The 24,345-nt window shown below is 36.8% G+C and overlaps 1 protein-coding gene across 1 annotated transcript in view; it reads right to left on the bottom strand.

The window, feature by feature from the left end:
* The window catches only part of CPED1 (cadherin like and PC-esterase domain containing 1), a 312,803-nt gene that overhangs the window by 21,167 nt on the left and 267,291 nt on the right, over positions 1 to 24,345 (bottom strand). The window contains exons 19-22 of the mRNA XM_055115335.2: positions 12,301 to 12,521; positions 11,940 to 12,041; positions 11,447 to 11,534; positions 7,172 to 7,318 (exon numbers count right to left, since the gene is read on the bottom strand). Coding sequence (XP_054971310.1) covers positions 7,172 to 7,318; positions 11,447 to 11,534; positions 11,940 to 12,041; positions 12,301 to 12,521 — 558 coding nt within the window. The remainder of the gene's footprint in view (positions 1 to 7,171; positions 7,319 to 11,446; positions 11,535 to 11,939; positions 12,042 to 12,300; positions 12,522 to 24,345) is intronic.

Here is a 24,345-nt window from a genome sequence, read left to right as displayed (position 1 = left end):
TTACACAGAAAGAACTGTTCGAAACTACATTTCTAAAAAAGGAGTGTAGGAATCTGTGACTCATCTTCAGCACAGGGTCATTGAAAGATTTTTAAATGACAACACCGAATGTGAAGTATAGGAACATTCTCTTGGTGGGGGGTAAGAAGTATGGATTCAAGTAGTTGACACTGGAGGCTCTGAGATAAAAATATTGCAATAGCTGAGGGCAAAGAAATGATAGAGAAGGAGAGACCCTCCTCCCCACCTTGTTCATTTGCCACCCCACACACTATTTACCTGAATCCTCAACCTGCTCCTCAGGGGCCTTTCTCCAACTGTCCTTCTTTGTCCTGTATTTTTATTCTATCTCTTGGTATTGATTATTTCCTCTCTGTTTAAAAACATGCCAAAGTCTTTCCTCCTTTAAATCCAATATTTTTACCCTTTTCTTATTTTTATTTGTTGAAAGCTATTATGAGCCCCCTTTCTCACTTCCTATACCTCTTCAACTATTCTAGTCTAATTCTTGCCCCGACATTTTACCAAAACCACTCTTAAGATGATCAGAAAGGACTCCCCTGCTTCATGCCAAAAACATTATTTTGGAATCCTCACCTTAATAGATCTAATCTATTACATTTGACAACACTGACCCTGTCTCCATCTCTCCTTTTCACAAATGGTTACTCTGTGGCTTTCCATGGCATCACCTTCTACTTGAGTTTTCCTGCTATTAGTTTATGCTCTAAGTTCAAATGCTCCTATTTCTCCAGACTTTGCTTAAATATTGGTGTTTCCAGGAGTTTCTTTCTCAGCCACTCTACTCACTTTCTCTGGATGACGTATTTTCTTTTCTTTTCTTTTTGGAAGTTAAAAACGTAACCTGCATGACCTCACACATACAGTGGGCACAGGGCAAAGACTTATTTAATTCACTCAGTGGGAACAGCAGGAGGCAAAGCCGTCTCAGAGGAGGATTCAGGGCTAAGTGCCTACAGCCCTTGAGAGATCGCACAGTGGATTAAGATGGGAAAGAAGAGGTGGGTTGTCGATGACGTGCAGGCAATGCAGCCGTCACCACCTGCCATCTTCTCTGCCACACAGAATACACTTGCACCTCTACCAAAACTCTGCAGTTCACACAGGATATCAATGAGTCTGGGCTCTGTGGATGATCTATTTTCATGGTTTCAACTACGACCTATTTTCTGATGACTCCCTGTGCCATCTCTCATCCCTACCAGTCCCTCCAGTGTCATATTTGTATATCCAACTGCCATTGGAGATCTCCACCTGGATGTCCTACAGGCAACTCAAATACAACATGTTCAAAATTGAACTCATCATCTTTTCCTAATAAGGTGACTTTTCAGTCATTCTTTGTCTCAATTGCCAGTTTCTCTCCCTAATCCATCACTCAAGTTAGGAGTCATCTTTGATTCTTCCCACTCCCGCATGCCACAAATAAGATCTATAGATATCATTTTTTAAAACCAGGCTTGCTTTTGTCCACTTCTCTCTTATACTTACACTTCTCTCTTATACTCTCTGTCCTGGTTTGGGTGGAACTTTACAATCTCTCACCCGACTTCTGGAAAAAAAAAATCTCCTAACTTGTCTAACTTGTTCTTCTTCAAATCTTCCTTGCTCACTGTTATTAGTCTTAACTGTTTGAAACAAAACCATGACCATCTCACTCCTCTCCTGAAAACCTTTCAGTGGGTCTCCATCACCTACAGGATCATCCAGTTCTTACCATGATCTTGCCCTCACCTACTTTTTTCAAATATTCTTTTGTGATTTATGTTCTACTATATACAGGATTGCCTGTGATTATGAGAACATCAGGTATTTCAGAGCTACTTTGGTTCACATTATTCTATGGGATTGCAATGGCCTTCCTTCTACCATTATCTTATTACCTTGATTAAGTCCTGTTCATCCTTCAACAATTAACTTGGATGGTAATTCAAGAAGAAACACTTAATCCTTAGATTTAGTGCCTCTTCTTGGTGTTTCACAATATCTTATTCATATATCTGATGTGCTATCAAAGGTATTGTTTCATAATATGGGTTTTTAGGCCTGACCCTGATTGCAATGTCCTGAGGGCATAGAGTATGTCATATTTATTTTTATATTACTACTGTTTAGTTCAAGAACTGGACCACAAAATAAATGTTGAATGATTTAGTAAAAGAATAAACAAGGTCAAGGCAGTTGGAATGTAGTGTAGGAGAAAGACGTGGAAAATATATAGCTTGTAAACAGGATTTGGTAACTGGCTGGTTAAGGGTCGTGAAAGGGCTGGAGAAAGATAAGCAAAAGTCGAAGATGGCTCTAGTTTATAAATGGTAGTGTGATAGAGTAAATTAGGGAATACTAGAGGGGAGGAAAGTTTAAAGGAAATATTAATTCTCCCTCTAAGGATATGCTGATTTTGAGATACTTACGGGAGTACTATAAAATGCTCTTCTAACTCACTTTACAGCAGTAGTACAATGCTTGCATAGAGTAGATACTCAAAAATATCTATTGAATTAAATTTCCATACTAATTCATTAAAAATAGCCATGCTGAAAGTTAAATTCTGGGTTCTTCTATATCAGCTAACTATGTTAACCATATTTGTATCTTTTTTTCCCTAAAAGTCATTATTTCCGTTTTTTTTTTTTTTTTTACCAGATGAATTTAAAGTTTCTTTTTAATTTTTAAATTGTGGTTAGATAGTAAACTTGTAAAGTTTAAAGGAGAAAGTAAAACACTTTATTTCTAGGCCAAATAATATTTTATTTAATTAAGATTAAATAATAAAGATTATAGGGTTAAAATTAATTAATAGTGGAAAACCATCTCTGACAAAGTACCAAAACTCCCTTCTTTTCTTCTTTCTATAGTACCAGAATCAAAGGAAACCTGCTGGTATTAGTGGTAGTTTGATGCCAGATGGTTTTTGTTGACTGAGTCAAAAGCTTTAGCTACATTTGCCAAAAAAGGAAGATATTATATAAGGTCTGCATAATTGATTAGACTAATGAATAATAACATATCAATTGGTTGTGGATTTGTCCCTTCTGCAGCCAGGTTTGTGTTGATAAAATTATTGTATTCTTTCCAGGTTTTAGCTTGTTCACAGTAGGTGTTTGCCACATAACCGAAGGCACCATCCAAAACCTCTCTTGGGCAAGAGCTACCTGGATCCTGTTTGTTGTCCTATGTAAACACTAGGAAAACGTAATCCATTTCCACTCATAAAAAGAAACACCTGCTTTTTTAATCAGCAGGAACATGTTAGTCAAAATTGATGCACACCAGTTGGGAAATTGTTTACAGATTCTTGGTGGCAACATATTCTCTTTTGGTGCCTTGACGGATGAAAGAAACACCTCAAGACCTTTAATCTCACCTATGGCAGTGAGAGCTCACTGAAGCAAGTTTGTTATGTCTATGATAGAATTCTAACCACAAACCAAAGGAAAAACATCAACATCTTACTGTAATGATTATACCAACCCTTCTCAGGTATCCTTGAATCTATTGTGGGAATAGTTTAGTTGAACATCAGAAGATAAAAGTCCCCCAAGCCAGAATTTTTATGGTTCTAACACAATTTTTTCAACTCTTGCTAGTATTTTATGGTAAGCTTTATTTGCCAGGCTCATAAGATGAGCACAGAGGTGAAAAAAAGGTTATCAGCAGAATTTTTGCCCTTTAACTTTTTAGACATGAGAGCAGTCACCAACTTTTTTTCTAGCTTGCTGCATTCATTATCAAATGTCCTCTATAAAGAGTTTTAGATTTTTTGGATTGTTTGTAATAAGCTAACATTGCTATTACATCACTGTTAAGATGTTAGGTGATGATTTAGAAAGATCATAAAATGTCAGTGTCAGCACTAGAGACTTGCTGAGGTACAAGGGGTACAAATTGTTCAAGAGTTAAGCAATAATTATGCCTAAGTAATGAATGAATTTAGTGACTTTATGATGAAGGGAGTCAGCAGAGAAAGATGATCATATCAGCTGTATGTTGTGACTGGAACAGCAAATGCTCCCAGAAGCTTATTTTAGCTTAAACATTAAAACTTCAAAATAGATAACACTACTCTGAAATCAATTAAGATAATTTGGCGGAGACCTACATGGCTTGCTATCAAGACAGCCTACATCAGAAATAGAGTTAAGAAAAAGCGAGTTGTGTGTGATAATTACACACCAAAAACTATAAAGTCAAATAAGCTAAATGATTTTACCTGAACATGCTTGAAGCATTGTTACTATGCAATTTAATTATAATTTTAATCAGTAATAATTATAAGCCAATATTCTAGTGCTGATGGTTCAAAAAGCCTTTTTTGTGGTTTCTGAATACCATGGCTATTAATGTGAACTGGTTGATGCTGTGGTACGAGATACATGTAACCATGTGGGAAGGGCACTTCTGTTTTTAATTGGAGCCATGTTGAAATTATTCGAGGACATTTTGCTTTTTAGACTTTCAGAGCACTAAAGCTAAAAAAAGAAAAGTAGACACCTTTCTGCAAAAATATGAATTGAAGACACATTATGTACAAATAAATAAATAAACAAACAAAAATTCTTTCTAAAAGAGGAACAAAACCAATCTCTATGTTGTCTTTCAAAAGCCCTGTTTTCTGTGGGTTTGGCAACCACTGGCTTGCTTTTTTAGCCAGCTGTGATCCTGGGCTGGCTCAGCTGCAAGATCTTTGCTTCTTTCTCTTCCAGGCTACAGCCCTTGCATTTCTAAGTCTTGACTTTTGCAAATAGGATAAGTACTCTAAACGTTGTATATTTTCTTGTGGAAGACATTAGTAGACACACAGTATCCTACAGCTTAAAATCTGTTCTGCAACAGCATGATCCAGCTTCAAGCTGCTAGGTCAAAATTTAAAATGTCATGTTCTGTACTGTGGCTGCAGGCTTTCACTTCTCTGAAATGCAGTTCCATTTGGTCATATTAAAGGATAATGTAAATCCACCCATAAATCATACAGAGCAACTACTGCAGTGTCAATAACATTTTTAGTATTGGTAAAACTCTTGGGACCAAGATGGATTTTTTTTTTTTCTTTGAGATGGAGTCTTGCTGTCTCACCCAGGCTGGAGTGCAGTGGTGGTGATCTCAGCTCATTGCAACCTCTACTACCCAGGTTCAAGTGATTCTCCTGCCTCTACCTCCCCAGTAGCTGGGATTACAGGCACACACCACCACACCTGGCTAATTTTTGTATTTTTAGTAGAGACGGGGTTTCACCATGCTGGCAGGCTGGTCTCAAACTTCTGACCTCAAGTGATCCACCCGCCTCGGCCTCCCAACGTGCTGAGATTACAGGTGTGAGCTACCGCACCCGGCCTACCAAGATGGATTCTGACAGTCAGCTAAGGGCTGAAAAACAGTATCAGAAGGAAACTTTAGTTGTCACCTCACGAGTCAACCCACTAATAAATGCATCCTGGTTTACAAAAGAAGGCAAGCAAGAAAGAGTGAATCAATATCTAATAGAAAGATAAAATGAGGCACTATTCATCTCAGTTTCAGCTGAATCTCCTGAAATCTAGAGCAAATAACAGAAGCCAAAAAAAAATCATATTCCAAGAAATTTCTGGACAACCTATACAAGACTTTCAAAAGTATGGACAAAATCCAGTTTTCCATATTCTTGTCTCACCAAAAGAGTTGTGAGACAAAGAGGAAGAAAGGGATGGAATTTCTGTGTGAGCTTTCCAATGTTTTGGGGCCCTCTTCCCCATTGGGGTGTTGTTTTATTTTTGCCTTAAGCCAAGTGAGAGGAGCCTTCAGCAGAGCCAAGCACATGTCTCTTGGGGTTTAGGAAGCATTAGAACTGGTATGATATACTGTGGCTACAGATCAGCTTTAGGGTGGCAGAGAGAGTGAGAGAGAAAGCTTCACTGGGAACTAACTGTATTTCCAGCAACGACAGAGCAACAATGCATTAATATTTCTGTAGATCAAATATATATATTTCTGTAGTTCAAAGTATAGCAAGCCTAGTGCTATTTTGAATATTTTTCAAAAGGATGCCTGGAGGAGCAACGTGATCCTCAACAGAGTGATAGACAGTTGGATACCAAGGACCCAAAAAAGGAATCTACTTGGAGGAGAGGTATTACCGCCATCAAGGAAGTTGGAGCCATAAAGTTCCAGTGGGGAGGGGGCTCTCCAAGGCAATTCGTAAAAGCACTCATAAAAAAATGAAGTAGCATGCTAGACTCAGAGAGCACATCACTGGGTTATGCTTGTACTAGTCAAATAAGACTCTTCTTGTCCTTAGCATCCCGTCTCTACTCTGGCCAACGCAGAAAAATGTAGAAGAATAAAAGTAGAGAAGGAAGATGGGGAAATGGCAAATAAGTGTCCTGCCTTCTCTCCCCTGATTTGGGCTTTTGAGACTGAGGGAAACCTAAGCTGGGGGATGGAAATGACTTATGTAGTTATGACTCAGAACGGGACAATTTTAGTATTGATGTGATACTCCTATGCCTGAAGGTGATTGGAGACCTTTTGTTATCTGAAAGTGGTGTTAAACTTATGGGTCCTGACCAAGATTTTTATTCAAGGGTTAGGGAGGAAGTAATCCACAGAGGGTTCAAAAGGACAGGAGAAAAAAGAATAAAATAGTTTTAGGCTATCACCTTATCAGCTTAGCCTATTTATAGGTTAAAATAAAATCATTTTCACTCTGGTTGGGGGGACCCTACCCAAAACACAGGTCCTCCTGTTATGCATTGGACAAGGCAATGAAAGAAGGTCATTCATTAGTTTAGCACATTAAGTAGTCGTGCTTTGCAAGCTGCTGCTACTGAAAACCTTTGCCACCTTTTTTTTGGATGCAATTTCTGATGGGAAGGCTTGAAGTCTATTAGAGAAAATAAGTGCTCTCCAGGTTCCCATATTCCTGCCTGCATTGACCAATTGTTCTAGTTTTGAAGTGTCTAAACAAACATAAATTTTTTAACATCTCATTTGGTAGAGCTAAAGTTCTGGTTACTACATGCCTTGGCTGAGTGATGATGAACATATATCATTTAATCTCCACCTGACATTGTTTTTTGTTTCATGCAAAATAAGACTGACAATACAATTAAAGATACAACAAACAATTTTAAAAGATCAAAAGCTATAAAACTCAGATAGCCAGCATAAATACCTCATGGAAATGACATCCACACTTCCCCTGTAGAAACTCTTTGTAACGCCCCATTGTTATAGTGAATGTGTCAACTACTTCATAGCCATATTTTTTTGCAGTATCCAGAATAATCAAATTTTCTTTCCATAAGTTCTGTACTTCACTCTGATTGGAAAGCAGAAGAATGAGAATTTTTATTAACAGAGGATTGTTTTATGATTCAATAAGTTAGGTGGAAATTATGTAAATGTCTTTTTTACTGGGATTAGTCATAGTGTAAGATAAGGAACTTCACATGCATTTCTTAAATAAAGATGTGTTCTAATTTTTTTTACTCGAAACATACATGTAATCATTTATGTATAAAACAGCAATATCTATAGTGACACACAGTTTTGAACTTCTTCAGTAAAAAGTGGTTAAATTTATTGCCCACAAAGACTCATAAAATATCTAAAATTCTCAACTTAAAAATTAACATTACTGCCAAAAGCAATCTACAGATTTAATGCTATTCCTATCAAATTACAAATGTTATTTTTTACAGAATTAGAAAAAACTATTCTAAAATTCATATGGAACCAAAAAAGAGCCCTAATAACCAAAACGTCTTAAACAAAAAGAATAAAGCCAACACATCACATTATGTGACTTCAAACTATACTATAAGGCTACAGTAACCAAAACAGCATGGTTTTGGTACAAAAACAGACACATAGACCAATGAAGGAGAACAGAGAACCCAGAAAAAAGCCGCACCTATAACCAACTTATTTCAACAAACTCAACAAAAATAAGCAATGGGAAAAGGACCCTCAATAAATAGTGCTGGGATAACTGGCTCTCTATATTCAAAATAATGAAACTGGATTCTTACCTCTTACCATATATAAAAATTAACTCAAGATGGATTAAAGACTTAAATGTAAGACCTTAAACTATAAAAATCCTAGGAGAAAACTAGGAAATACCATTTTGGACACTGGCCTTGGCAAAGAATTTATGACCAAGACCTCAAAAACAATTGTACCGAAACCAAAAATTGATAAGTGGAACTTAATTAAACTAAAGAGCTATGCACAGCAAAAGAAACTATAAACAAAGCAAACAGACAATCTACAGAATGGGAGAAAATTTTTGCAAACTATGGATCTGACAAAGTTCAAATATCTAGAATCCATAAGTAATTTAAATCAGCAAGTAGAAAACAAACCCATTAAAAAGTGGTAGACACTTCTCAAAAGAAGATATATGATTTGAATATTTGTCCCCTCCAAATCTCATGTTGAAATGTGAACCCCAGTGTTGGAGGTGAGGCTTAGTGGGAGGTGTTTGGGTCATAGGGGTGGACCTTTCATGAACGGCTCTGTGCCCTCCCCACAGTAATGAGTTCACACAAGATCTGGTTGTTTAAAAGAGTCTGGCACCTCCCGCCTCTCTCTCCTTCTCCCTTTCTCATTACGTGACTCTCGTCATGTGACACACTTGCTCTCCCTTAGCCTTCTGTCATGATTGTAAGCTTCCTGAAGCCTCACCAGACCAGATGCTGGTACCATGCTTCTTGTATAGTCTGCAGAACAGTGAGCCAAAATACCCCTTTTCTTTATAATTTACCTAGTCTCTGGTATTTCTTTATAGAAATGCAAAGCAGACTAATACAACATACAAGCACCCAACAGACATGAAAAAATGTTCAATGCCACTAATCATCAGAGAAATGCATATCAAAACCACAATGAGATACCATCTCACACCAGTCAGAATGGCTATTATTGAAAAGTAAAAAATTAACAGATGTTTGTGAGGCCATGCAAAACAGGAATGCTTATAAACTGTTGGTGGAAACATAAATTAATTCAACCACTGTGGAAAGCAGTTTGAAGGCTTCTCAAAGAACTAAAAATGGAACTACCATTTGACCCAGCAATCCCATTACTCAATATGTATCCAAAAGAAAATAAATCATCCTACCAAAAAGACATGCATTTCTATGTTCATCACAGCACTATTCACAATAGAAAAGATATAGAACCAACCTAGGTGTTCATCAAAAGTGGATGAGATAAAGAAAACATGGTACATATTTACCACAGAATACTATGCAGCCTAAAGAACAAAATCATGTTTTTTGCAGAAACATGGATGCACCTGGAGCCTTCCGTTAGCTAAATAATGCAGGAACAGAAAATCAAATACTGCATCTCCTCACTTATGAGTGGGAGCTGAATATTGAATATGCATAAAGATAGAAACAATGGACACTGGGGTCTACAAGAAGAGGGAGGAAGGGAGAGGACAAAGGGTTGGAAAATTACCTATTAGATACTACGCTTGCTACACTTACTTGTATACCAGGTATTTTTTGAGGGTCTTCTATGTGCTGAGAATTGTATTTGGCATTTGGGCTGTCAGTGTAAGCCATATCAACTCCCTTAACCCACAATTCCCTTGGTGCTCTCACAATTACCATCCAGCAGAGGAGACAGACAGCCAAGGAGTATATGACTGACATGAGTAAGGACATAAGACACTGTTACAGGAGCTCATGGTGGGAACAGCCAACCCAGTCTAGTGTGTCAAGAGGTTTTCTCTGAGGAACTAGCATGTAAGCTAACATTTGAAGAGTAACTGGATGTTACCCAGAGGAGGGAGTGGTGGAGGAGTTAACTCCAAGTAGAAGCAGCAGGGATTTATTTCAAAGGTCTGGAGGTGACTGAGATCATGGTGTGCTTGAGAAACTGAAATATGCTCAGCCTGACTGAGCTCAGTGGTGTTGTGAGTGTGAATGTGTGTGTGTGTGCACACACTTGTGTGCACATGCACTGGTAGCAAGGGATAAGTCTACGGAGAAAGACGGAAGCCAGCACTGAATGGCTATATGAGCACATGATGAGAAGTTTGAATTTGTTTTCTGCTTTCACTTGCAATTATCCCCCTCTTCCCTTTTTCTATTCTTTGCCCTTCCTCTTCTTTTCTCCTTCTGTCTTCACTCAGTTTGAAAAGATTGATGAGCACCATCAAAGTTCAGGTGGCAGTCATAATGTTTAACACAATATCTGGCACATAGTAAGTGCTGAAGAAATGTTTGCTGAAATGAATTGATTCTGAACTGTAACCTAAGTATAAGTAAAGGCCACAAGTATGCCAATTACTGTGAGGAGCTGCAACCAAAGGGGCACAGTGGAGCTACTGGAGTCCTCAAGAATTAATTGTGGATCTCGACCTGTAGACTTCAAATAACATTAAAGGGATTCAATCCATGGAAGACATTACCAAAGGTCCCCTCTCCTGATCCCCAGTAGTCTTAAACCCTTTGGCTCTCCCAGATATTAAATGCCTCAACTCATTTTGAATTAACTTAACCCCTGCTAACTCCAAGATGCTGAATTTAGAGGATGTAACTTGGCCACTTCCTACCATTTCTCCTGTTTTTGCATCACAGAAGATCTGCTGTCCAGGCAGATACATTTTTGAGAAAAGAATTGGGGGTCTTGTGTTCTGTGCTGGGGAAAGGTAGTAGCACTCAACAGAGACATAAAAATATAAATCTCAACCTCCTTACATATTAAATGGACAGCTTCCTTTCTCCCCAATTCCCAGTGCTCACCAGGGTCATTACTCTGCAATTGCCCAATAATGCTGGCTGCTCCAGAAGTCCCTTCACTTGAGCAAGAGCAGCTGGTTCTCGTCCCTACAGATCCTATCTTTCTTTTCTTTTCTGAGACTTCTATTTAGTGCTGAGGCTAATTTACCATCTTCTATAAGAACTGGCCAGAGACCCCTACTCTTTTCACTGATGAATATCCAATTACAGGAAAAACCAATGATACTACTTCAAAGACTATTTTTAAAATAAAGCAATCATTTTGAAATCATCTTCAAAAAGACCACTCTTTCCCAAAGGACTCATGATAGTGATAATTTTTTTTTGTGGATTCAGCATGAACCTGACAAAAGGAAATCCTTTTAATATAGCCTTTAAAGGTATATGTAAAATTGGTGGGGTAAGGGAACTTAAAGCACAATCTTTCTCATATACCCCTCAGCTCTTTATTTTTGCATAGTTCAACATGCTGTTTCCTCTTTTATGAAGTCAATGGATTATTTACAACATATTTGTGGGCTACATGAAATTAATTATAATTTATTTGCAAACATAACCCTTAAGTATATTCTCTTTTTTTTACTTTCATGAAGGTTGCTCAATATTATATAGTGCCTTACGGGTCTTTTTCTGGCAGGGATCCTTATAGGAATCATGAAATTCACCTAGCCCAGAGGAAATGTGCTTACCTGTGTTAAGAAATGTACTCCATCCACTGGCAGATGAAATCCAATTCCCAAAGTTTTGATGATCACTAGGATATTGAGTAAATTTTCCCTGAATGAGATAATTATAATTCTAAAGTCAGTAACTTTAATTACATTTCTAGATGTTTGTTGTTTATATAAACAAATACCATAGAATTCTTTCAGAATGTGATAATTGGCATAAAAGACTAAATGCTCATTTTATATATTTGATGTATAATACGGTTTTTTAAGATAGAGTTTTAGGTGTCAGTAGACACATTTCGATCTGTACTAAATGTAAATCTGGATAATGAACAACCATGTTGTGACTGGATACAAGACTATTTTACTTTATTATTTTAAACTAGACTTTAAGTACTTAATGATAAATTATAAGCTGTTCTTTAAATAAAATCTGGATAAAACTCAGTCACATCCATGGTAACTTTTTTGACTTAGAATACTAATGACAATTATTGTTGCAGACATTTACCTCTTCAAAACTTTGTGAATAATTTGCAGGTGATTGGAATTAAGCCACTGAACACCACCAACAACCAATACAGTCTGGCCAGTATTCTCTAGGGGACGTGATCTGAAATTCAGAAAGAAAAACAACACATGTTGCCCTAAAACAGAAGGTAAACATTGTAACTGCACTGCCTCACATTTCACTGTATCTGGCATCTTGATCATAAGACTCCTTGTAATTTCCAACTTGTTTTCTGCCGCCTTACTTGGTATCTAACCTTTTGAGCACATTTGATGTACAGTGAGTAGTTGAGCAGTGACGACTGCTAGCAGAACATCAGTACTTTGTGGGTTTTGTGTCTTTCATTATAGTTTCATTGTACCTTTGCAAGAGGTGTTCAAGTGCATTTTCAAATGTTGGTCTCAATGAAGGGCTTATCCAGAACTGGGGATAGTAGGAATAACTGATCAAAGTCTTCCCACCATTGACGTTGTGATAGAATTTAGTGCCATGTACTTTCTGCCATTCCTGCAACGTTTCATTCAGCCTTTCAATAAGATAGTACATGATCCCTCTGTTGGTTGAATCTCCAATGAACAGAATCTATAAGTTAAAAAGAAAGCATTTGTTTAAAAGCTTATGTTTACATGGTACAGGAGATAGTTTAAAATAATGAAATTTTGAATATTCACACCACTACCTAACTGTTTGAAGGACAGCCCTTCAAATTGTTAGAAATAACATTCATTATATTCTCTCCCAAACCTGTTCCTTTTCATCTCTTCCATATTCTTAGTAATGCCATCACCTACTGACCCACTAACTCATATTTACCACTTGTTTCAGGTTATCTTCAATTTTTCTATCTCCCTTATGCTCTTTATTTCTCATTTAAGCAGCTTAACAAGTTCTATTGATTCAAATAGGCATGAAGCATTTTAGTGCTCTAGGAATACTTAGGGATTTTCCAATCTCTTTATTTTATAGATGTGCAAACTGAGAATTCACAGAGGTAGCTCAATAGAGGTCGTGTCTACTTGACGAAAGAACCACAGAACCAGAATCTAATTTTCTGAACATCAGTGCATGTCCCAGGGTGCCTATCCCAGTGCCATTTCCTCTCCAATGAAGCCTCTTACCCACATCCCCTCCTGTTCATTCCCAGCAGCACTGTTCAGGCTTTCACTGCCTCAAACCTGCACTAGTGTAATACTCTCCTACTGGGTCTCCCTTCCTGTACAATGGCTGTCTTTTAATTCATTCTACACACAATATTGCTGCGATAAATTTCCAAATGTCTAGTTCTGGCCATCTCATTTGTGTGCTCAAAAACTTTACTGGTTCCTTGTTTCTTACATAATCCTACAGGTTCCTCTCACATATACTGTTTTTATTGCATACCAGTCTTTGTTAGGTGGAGATTTCATGCAGAGTCCTCACTTTTAATCTTCCGAATTGTGAGGTTTGATTCAGTATCTCCTTTTCACAGATGAGGAATTTGAGGGTCAGGAAGATGGAGGACATAAATCTACTAAATGGAGAACCCAGGATTCAAACCCACGTACTTTAACTCCAAGTGCAAGGTGAATGGCCCCATCCTCTTAATGCCTCCCTTTATGTAAGCATGTTAGACTTCTACTTTTCTGCTAAACATGATTTGCATTCAGCATCTGCTTTTCCTTATGTTAGCCTGTCTGCCTTGAAAGTTCTTCCTCTGCAACCCCACTTGTCACCCTCCGGACCCTACGTGAATGCTGCCTCTACCAACAGGTCTCATCCAGTGCCCCTAGCCACAATTAATTTTCCTGTTCTCTTTGATTTTATTACATTTTGACTGCCATTACAGATTTTACAGAAGCCTCATGAAATTATGGCTTTTTGCATCTGCATCTTTTTTCTCATAGCCTATCAAGAAATATTTGAGGTCAGGGTCAATTTCCAATTCTAATTTTCCCCTATAGTACCATGCATGCACTTTTAAAATAAATAGTGACTTGAAAGTCAAAAGGACTTTTGTCATAGACAATCCCTTCTAATGTCTTTGGATAAGATTTAATTCATTCTTCAGTCTTTTTCTTTCTTTGGAGATTTCTCTTTCTATTAGTCATGCACATGTTTTTTTCTGATTTTAAAGGCAGGCATTGCCATCATTTCTTAGGTACTTCTGTATTTGTCCATCTGCAGAAAATTTAGCGAGAATCTGCAAAGGTTTAAACTCTTTCCACGGTGAGCGTATCCAAGTAGCTGCATGAAGAAATCTAGAAAGCTTCTCCAATTCGCCTTCAGCTCAAGTAGTGTTATGCTAAGCATCATTAGGCTACCCTGAATAAAAAGATTTCAAGGACTCAGTCATAGATCCTCTCAGCCAGGTTGCATTTGGAACAATAACATTCCAGTGTAATAAAATAGCTTGTGAAATAACTTGAATTTCTTCTTACTGCATTCAACCTTTCACTATTTATGTTTGATTTTCTTGTCTACATTTCTGATTTTTAAAGAAGAACATCGTATAATTAGGAATGCTCTTAATTTTAGATATCAGCAGTTATGCAACTCCATTAGTATTGTTTTGCTAGGGCTGCCATAAGGAAGTACCAGAGACTGTGTGACTTCAACAACAGAAATTAATTTTCTCATATTTCTGGAGGCTAGAAGTCCAACATCAAGTAGCTAGTAGGGTTGGTTCCTTCCAAGGCCCTCTCTGGCTTGTAGGTGGCTATCTTTTATTTGTGTTTTTCCTCTGTGGCTATGTCCTAATCTCTTCTTTAAAGATCCCAGTCATATTGGATTAAGTAGGCCCCACACATAGGACCTCATTTTACCTTAATCAGCTCTTCAAAGGCCCTATTCCTAAATACAGGCACATTATGAGGTACTGGGGGTTAGAATGTCAATGTATGAATTTGGTGGAGGCGATACAATTCAGTCCATAACGATAGTAAAGGACCTTTGAGATCTAGCTTTTAAACTAAATTGCCAGTGTGGGTTTTTCTTGTAGTTTCTTTTCATTTCAATATCAAGGTGCATTCCCTCGTAGGGTATCCCCAGGCAGCCAGCGAGCTCCCTAGATATCTGTATTGTGGGCTATGCAGAACAATACAAAGGTTGAGAAAAATCAAAGTAGTTATATATTACTGAGAAAAACAACAACAAAATTCCTAGATTTCCAGTATTTTCTGTGTGTTTATATGTGAAAAGGCAGCCCACCAAACATGTCAGAGGCACAACAGTCCTGTTTCAGAATTCTTAGGTACTATTATTTATTAACTAGATGATTTTAGACAAATTATGTGACCTCTCCAAGGATTCATTTCATTATGTGTACAGTGGGGAGAAACAGAGGTCCATGTAGGAGGACTTAAATGTGATTTTAAATACTTTTCATATTCTTGGCACAAAATGTATGTATGCACAAAATGTAAGCACAAAATGAATGCATGCCACCTTGTTAGGCACTTAAAATTTGTTAGCTCCTCTAGAGAAAATGGCAGCAAAAATAGGAAATGTCTAAGTCACAGCTATTTCTCTCCTGCCCTACCAAATCTCCTCCTGATCTCCAGCAGGACTTGAAGCATGGCTGGAAAGTTCTGTACGGAGGACTGGAAGAGAGATCACCATCCTGAGCAAACCAATGCTCTCAGAATGGGTCCCAGGTGGCCCCATTGCTGATTAGTGACTAGCAAGAGCTACCTGAATGGGAGAAGGAAGCATCACCACTGTCATTTGCACAACAAGCTCTTCTAAATCGCAAATATCTCAATAACAAAGTTGAATCTAGCAGACATAGCTCTGGGATTTCTAGAGGATTATGTTATTCTAGTGCCTTTCCATTCATGAAAGATGGAAATAATAAAGTATAACTATAATGAAAATTCAGTTGTAATTTTAAGATTGATTGTTCTGTTGGAAAAGCAATTTTTGTAAGAGATTGATATTTCTAACTAAAAGATGTCTAACTTCAAAATGTCAGCTTTTTAATGTGCATATCACACAATTTGAAAATACTGTAAGGAATCAAAGAGTGATTTGTTTCAGTTATATGATTCCTATTCAACCTCTATATATTTTAGGCCATTCAGTTTGGTAGATTTTTAAAAAGGAAATTTGCAGATTATTTGTTTTGAGGAAGAACTTCTGTTTTAAAAGGCCTAGATTATCATAACAAATATTTATGACTAGGCATACAATTTATAAATAATTCTTTCTCTCCCCTGTGAAAATTACTGCCTTACATTAGCATGCATGGTTATTTTTTCTCTTTTGGATAAGCAAAGAGAAAAAATGTGATGTGGTTTTAAACACAAAGATATGTTTAGAAGAGTTTTGCATCTATTCTACTCCCATGACTCTGCATGCAGTGTGAGCTACCACAGAGTATACAGGAATTGGTATTTTTCCCATTCCTTTTCATAGCATCATGAACTGTAGGACTTAAAAGGAGGTACTATTCCTAGGCTCTACAAAAGCTTGAAGCTTGTTTTAAAATTATTACATTAGTCTGTCTTGCATCACTATAAAAGAATGCCTGAGCCTGGGTAATTTATGAAGATAAAAGATTTATTTGGCTCACAGTTCTGCAGGCTATACAAGCATGGCACCAGCATCTGCTCGAGTCCTGGTGAGGTCTCAGGAAGCCTTTACTCATGGAGGAAGGTGAAGAGGGAGGAGGCATGTCACAGGGCAAGAGAGGGAGCAGGAGAGATGCCAGGCTCTTTTAAATGACCAGCTTTCATGTGAACTAACAAGCAAGAACTCATTAATTACTGTGAGTAATTACTGTGGGGAAGGCACCAAGCTATTCATGAAGGATCCATCCCCATGACCCAAACAACTTCCAATAGGTCCCACTTCCAACATTGGGGATCACATTTCAACATGAGACTTGGAGGAAACAAACATCCAAACTATATCAATAGGCTTATTATAAAATGGTTTAATTATCTTTGTTTTTATTTCCAGTTTCTTGGTTGCATAGTCCCTGTGTTAGGTGAGATAAGCTAAGCACTGTAACAGATAGCCCAAAAAACTTGGAATAGGTCAAACCCAATTAAAGTTTATTACTCTCTCAGAAAAATAGTCCAGGTGATTCAAGTCAGGTTTATGTGCAGGGGTGGGGCAGGGAGGTCATTTAGGGTCCCAGGATGACTGGATTGTGTCTTCAATTACGGCTTCTAGGAACTCTCTGGACATTGACACCCAACTGAAGGAAGGAAAAAAGAAGCTGTCAGGTTTTCTATGGGCCAGCCCTGGAAGCTGGTCACATCATTTCTGATCATATTCTACTGGTTAGAACTCAGTCTCATGGCCAAATACCTAATGTCAGGAGACACTGAGAAATATAGTCAAGTTGTGTGCTATGGAGAAGAGAAACTGACTTTGATTACTGCTTAGTTGTTCTCTACTACATTCTCTTGCATGCTAAGTCTTCCTGGGGAAAAACTAAACCCTCTGTTCAGATTTTTCCACCTATGAACTAGCAGAAGTGGGAAGTATGTGAAAGGCTACATTTACTTTGTGTGATGCCTGAAAGGTCTTCTATTTTGAGAAGCTGGTTTTCTGAGATGAATAATATCAAGAAATATTTACTGGTAAAAATACAAGCAAAACTTTGGGAACTTTTAATTTAAATGTACAATGAAATGATTTTTATCTCATTTTGTTTCTTCATGAAGGGAACTAACAATGATAATACTTAGACTTTTAAATATTTTAATCCATAACCTCTTTACTCCAGCATCACCAAAAGTAACCAGGACATAGTTAAAGAATCAAGTTGGAAATAAAAGGAGATTTGGTGGCTATCTAGGTTGAATCAATACAAAGGTAGTATAACTCGTTAGCTTCTCAGAGTCTTCTGATCTGTTGCGGCAGGAAGAGAATTGGATACATGTAGTATTAATAGATAAGAAAAGAAAAAGAAAAAAATTAAAATCATTTTCCTTTTTCCTTTCTTTCCTCCTGCATCACATCAGTTTTATCGTCAGTATTTACAGAAGTGGTAGCATTTCTCTGGATCCAATAAAGTGCACGTAGATTTCAACACAAGACTGAGCCTAGTTAAGAGGAACCCACTAGAACCTTCCCAGAGGGGAAGTTATATAGGAGTGCAGTAGAGCTAATTGTCCATGAATCCAGGTAATGCCTGTTTACTGGAGAGCTTTCACATTGCTAAAGATAAGGGAAATAAAAGTGAGGTGAGGAGGAGTCTTATTTGTTACATCTAGGTCCAGAGCCAAGCATAACCCACATATTTAGAAAGCTCTACAGTGATACTGATAAACCCTAAGGTCGAAAACCACTGATCTCCTAAGATAAACATGCATTTCTAAATGATGAAAGGGGTGGTTCAGTTGTAATATGAAGCTGAGACTGGTCAGACGGCTAATGATATTTAGGTCATGATGAAAAACTAGCTCAACAAAGCATCCCTCTGTGAAATGTGATGCGGTTACAATAAATGTTTTCCAATTGTGCATTTTAATTAAGTTGGATGTAGATGAGCAGCCAAATTGATGTTTGCAGTCAAAAACAAATATAAGATTGACACTTAGGCAAATCACTCTCAGACATAAAATTTGGCAAAAAAAAAAAAAAAAAAAAAGGAAGCAAGCAACTCTACAACATCACCTAGGCATAGCTCTTCTAGCTGCTTGGAACAAAATTATTTGTCTACATTGCCATTATCTCTGGATTGTTGTAGTATTTATTGAATGCGAAGGAGGGCATCATGTGTAAGTCATCATTTCCTGGTAAGAGTGAGGTGCACTCTTTCCTTATATCTGACTGATTTACTGAAACTGACAGGCAATAATGAATTACGTAACCATAATGGAATTCACATATTAGTCAGAACATATTATTTTAAATTAGCCGCACTTTGAAAATTTAAACACCTTTAAGTCCAAGACAGTACTTAACGTGAAAACATTACTTAAAAATTTAAGTTACATTCCCTGTTTTAACAGCTGAGTTTAAGTACTTTTTGTAAATATTGCCTTTTTATATTTCCCTTTCTTAATTGCACCCTCCTCTCAGATATTTTATTACTGGCTTAAATTCTGAACTGTTTTCCACTGACAAACAAAATAAAGGCTTGTTTAATTCAGTTAGGTCAGGCTTCTAAGTTTTTGCAGTTGTAAATTTGACTGTCATATTTCTAAACTATTTCCTACATATTTTACCCTGTGATTACAAAATTATGTTCTCATAATTTCTATGTGTTCCATTCAGCATTTATAAAGAGGTAGGTATCTATTTAAAGAAATGTGTGAACATATCATTTAATACATAGCTTGCTTTTTTTCAATTGATTTTCCTTTAATTCAACACAATTGTATATCACAAAACCTATGTACATATACAAAAACCTGTAAGTGAAATAAATCTATAAACGAAATTATTTGGATACATTTAGAGTTCAAAAGTGTCCTATATTCACCTAATGTTCAGAGGGGGAAACTTGTTCCAACTTTCCACCCAAGATCAGCCTCCTGTTCATGTTGCTGCAATGAAGACAAATGACTGAGGTATATGAAGTATGATCCTGCTCACAGGCCATTAAGTGTGGTTAGATTCCTGGTCAAAATTACTAGAAGCTTGAGCACCTTTTCAGATCTCCACTGATTTGTGTCTTGTTCCTTCCCTATAGGCAGGTGGGCTTCTATTTGCAAGTACAGTCTCGGCATTCATCAATGTACTCCTTCCCTATAGGTAGGTGGGCTTCTATTTGCAAGTACAGTCTTGGCATTCATCAACGTACAACAGTAGGAAAAAGATATAAAAGGTCACAATAACAACATAAGGAAATTCAACTGAGAGAAATTACTACTTAGAGATTCTAAAGAAAGCAGAGCACTATTTGAAGGCCTAACTTTCTAATAGTTCTCAATGCCCTGGCCAAATTCCATTGCCTTTTAATTCAATTCTTCAGAGAGAGACAATTCACTTTAATATGTTCCCAAAGTAGAAGCTTGCTGTGATGTGATTAGCATTGAAAATAAAGTTTTTGTAGCACAATATTTTGAACTATTTATTCCTGGCAACAGTGAAACTTCTGGATTCTCACTGTTAAAAATTCGAATTTTACATATTAATTGAAAGTCTTTAGGAAGGCAACTATATTGTTAAAACTGTGTATTTAGGTACATATACAATTTTACATAACCCAAGATACGTGAACTGGAGCACACTGAAGTGGGAACCTCAGAATCTTCTCTAGTGCCTTCTCATAGGTAGTTCCTGCCTTCTTAGCACTCCATTGTCTGTTCCTCCAGTAGGAAGCAAATCAAAGACAGCATAAGGCTTGAGTGATAGGATTCTCAGAGTAGATGCTTTTGCAAAAAATAAATATCCGTATTTTTCTAGTTCAATTAACCTCTTTCAAAGTAATGTGACTCATAGATTGCCTTTCACTGCAAACACCACTCTGCCCAGGCAATTTCCTTCTGGCAACTTTTCTAGATCTTTCCAGGCTGGATCCAGTGCCCACCTCTACTTTCTACTATTGCAATTATTGTGCTATATTGCAATGATTGTTTCTCTTATTTGTCTTCTTCCACTAGAAATTGAGCACCTTGAAGGATCATATATGTGCTCCTGGAACAGATATTTGGTTCAACAAACACTGAATGAATGAACAACATGATATCAAAGAAGTTGTAAAAAGTATTCAGAAGTTAACTTTTTAAGTGTTCAGCTGGACTCTACTCTGTGGTAACATATTAGGGTAACTGACATTGCAACATTGCTGATATGAGGCAGCACAGTTAATCTGATGAGTTTAATATCTAAAAGAATCATTTCATCTGGTGGGATCAGAACTGTAGCTTAGGCTTCCTGATTGCCAGCCTGAGACTTTTCCTACTCCATTAATATCCTGCTGTCCTTATGTATATGTGGAAGAAATTTCTGTATAATGTTGCTCAAATAATGTTACTTTCATTGAATATATAACATGGTAGGAAGAGAGGTAAAAAATGTCAGTATATAATGTGTATAGAAAACAAAATATATTAGTTGTATATCTATTTTTGTAACTGTTCTGCTTTAACATTTATTTGTCTTTGGAATGGGTTGGAGATTATAGAACATTCTGGGTAGGATGAGAACTTATTTGTCTTAGTAATGAAAGAGAAAAATTACAGGATTGATTTGTATATTTTTATCATTCTCATGGAAAGTAAGAAATAGACGTACCGGGAAAATCCTTTGCTCACCTACTCCTATTCATAAGTGAAGCTTTCTTAAAATAAGTGCTAGTCATAGTTGTATTTGTGAATGTTTACACAATTATCTCTGTGTTGTGTGAAATATGAATGTATACACCTGACTGTTTTTGGCTAACTCCTGTGATTCTGAATTTAAAAAATATCTTTCTCAGGCTCTCCCCTCTGCATTTCCACTGCCTCTGCCTTCGTTCTAATTTATACAACCTTTTCAAATACAGACTTTTAGATTAAGAAAACAGTGCTCACACATTGTAAAAATGAAAATCATACAGAAATATTTAAAAATATCTCTTCATGCTTAACCAACTATGCTTTACCACCCAAGCTGGCTTCATGGGCATGTGACCTGGACGGTCTTGCAGGGCCACATGCTTTGAAGGGTCTTGTGCTTGGTTCATTGCTCTTCTATTGTCTTTTTTTCCCCAAACTTCAACTTTTATTGCAGATATGGGGTATGTGTGCAGGTTTGCTGCATGAGTATATTGCATGATGCTGAGGTTTGAGATATGGATCCTTCCATGCAGATAGTGAGCACAGTACCCAATAGGTAATTTTTCTACCTATAGCCCCTCCCTTTTGTCCCCAGTAGTCTGTAGCATCTATTGTTCCCATGTTTATGTCCATGATTGCTTAATGTTTAGCTCTCACTTACAAGTGAGAAAATGTAGTATTTTATTTTCTGTTCCTGTGTTAATTTGCTTAGAATTATGGCCTCCAGCTGCATTCATGTTTCTGCAAAGGATGCGATTTTGTTCTTTTTATGACTGTGTAGTACTCCATGGTATGTATATATGTACCACATTTTCTTTATCCAGTTCACCATTGAAGGGCACCTAGGTTGATTCCATGTCTTTGCTATTGTGAATAGTGTGGTGATGAACATACGAGTGCATGCGTCTTTTTGGCAGAACAATTTATTTCCTTTGGGAAGGAAATAAATACATAAATATACCCAGTAATGGGTTTGCTGGGTCAAATAATAGCTCAGTTTTAAGTTCTTTGAGAAATCTCCAAACTGCTTTCCACAGTGGCTGAACTAATTAACATCCCCACCAACAGTGTATAAGTGTTCTTTTTGCTCTGCAGCCTCTCCAGCATCCGTTGTTTTTTGACTTTTCAGTAATAGCCATTCTGACTGGTATGAAATGGTATCTTATTGCTGTTTTCTTTTAGGATTTTTATAGCTTGAGGTCTTACATTTAAATCTTTAATACATCTTGAAATAATTTTTGTATATGGTGAAAAGTAAGGGTCCAGTTTCATTCTTCTGCATATGTCTAGCCAGTTATCCCAGCACCATTTATTGAATAAAGAGCTTTTCACCATTGCTTGCTTTCACTGGCCTTGTTGAAGATCAGATGGTTGTAGATATGCAGCTTTATCTCTGAGTTTTCTATTCTGTTCCATTTGTCTATGTGTCTGGTTTTGAGTCAGTACCATGTTGTTTTTGTTATTGCAGCTTTATAGTATAGTTTGAAGTTGGGTAGTTATGTCTTTGGCATAGGCTTTGTTTTTTTTTTTTTTTTTTTTTGCTTAGGATTGCTTTAACTATTAGGGCTCTTTTTTGGTCCCATATGAATGTTAGAATAGTTTTTCCCAGTTCTATGAAAACTGACATTGGTAGTTTGATAGGAACAGCATTGAATCTGTAATTTCTTTGGGCAGTATGGCCATTTTAACAATATTAATTATTCCAATCCATGAACATGTAAGGTTTTTCCATTTATTTATGTCATCTCTGATTTTTTCAGCAGTATTTTGAAGTTATCCTCATAGAGATCTTTCACCACCTTGCTTATCTGTATTCCTAGGTATTTCATTTTCATTGTGGCTATTGTAAATGGGATTGTGTTCTTGATTTGACTCTCAGCCTGGACATTATTGGTGTATAGAAATGCTACTGAGTTTTGTACATTGATTTTGTATCCTAAAACTTCACTAAAATTGTTTATTAGTTCTAAGAGCCTTTTGGCATTCTCTAGGGTTTTCTAGGTATAGAATCATATCGTTAACAAAGAGAGTTAGTTTGACTTTTTTTCCTATTTTGATGCCATTTATTTCTTTCTCTGCCTGATTGCTCTGGCTAGAACTTCCAGTACTATGTTGAATAGGAGTGGTAAGAGTAGGTATACTTGTTTTGTTCCAGTCCTCAAGGGGAACAGTGCCAGTTTTTGCCCATTCCATATGATGTTAGCTGTGGGTTTGTCATAGATGGCTCTTATTATTTTGAAGTATGTTCTTTCAATTGATGCCTAGTTTGTTGAGAGTTTTCTATCATGAAGGAATGTTGAAATTTATAAAAAGCTTTTTCTATATGTATTGAGATGATTATGTGACTTTTTGCTTTCATTCTTTTTATGTGGTGAATCACATTTACTGATTTGCATACATTGAACCAGCCTTCCATCCCAGGAATAATGCCTACTTGGTTGTAGTATATTAATCTTTTGATGTGTTGCTGAATTCGGTTTGCTAGTATTTGGTTGAGAATCTTTGCATCTATGTTCATCAGGCAAACTGGCCTGAAGTTTTCTATTTTCATTGTGTCTCTGCCAGATTTTGGTATCAGGCTGATGCTAACTTCATAGAATGAGTTAGGGAGGAATCCCTCCTCTTTGATTTTTTGGGATAGTTTCAGTACATTGGTACCAATTCTTTTTTGTACATCTGGTAGAATTTGGCTGTGAATCCATCTGGGTCAGGTCTTGTTTTGATTGGTATGTTTTTTTTTTTTTTTAATTACTGATTCAATTTCAGAGCTCAATATTGGTCTATTCAAAATTTTGATCTCTTCCTTTTCAATTTTGGGAGTTTGTGTGTTTTTAGGAATTTATCAATTTCCTCTAGATTTTCTAATTTGTGTGCAAAGAGTTATTCATAGTATTCTCTGAGGATCTTTTGTATGCTGTGGAATCAGTTGTAATATCATCTTTATCATTTATGATTGTACTTATTTGGATCTCTCTTTTTTGTTGTTGTTAATCTAGTTAGTCTATCAGTCTTACTTATCTTTTTGAAGAACCCACTTCTGTTTTCACTGATCTTTTGTAAGGATTTTTACATCTCTATTTTGTTCAATTCTTCTCTAACATTAGTTATTTTTTTCTGCTAGGTTTTGGGTTAGTTTGTTCTCTTTTTTCTAATTCCTTTTGGTGGAAACTTATATTGTTGATTTGAGACCTCTCTTACTTTTTGAGGAA

Source organism: Pan paniscus, chromosome 6, assembly GCF_029289425.2.
Source record: "Pan paniscus chromosome 6, NHGRI_mPanPan1-v2.0_pri, whole genome shotgun sequence".
Taxonomy (NCBI): domain Eukaryota; kingdom Metazoa; phylum Chordata; class Mammalia; order Primates; family Hominidae; genus Pan; species Pan paniscus.
The sequence above is the reverse complement of the archived record's forward strand: the minus strand, read 5'-3'. Positions and strand labels throughout refer to the sequence as shown.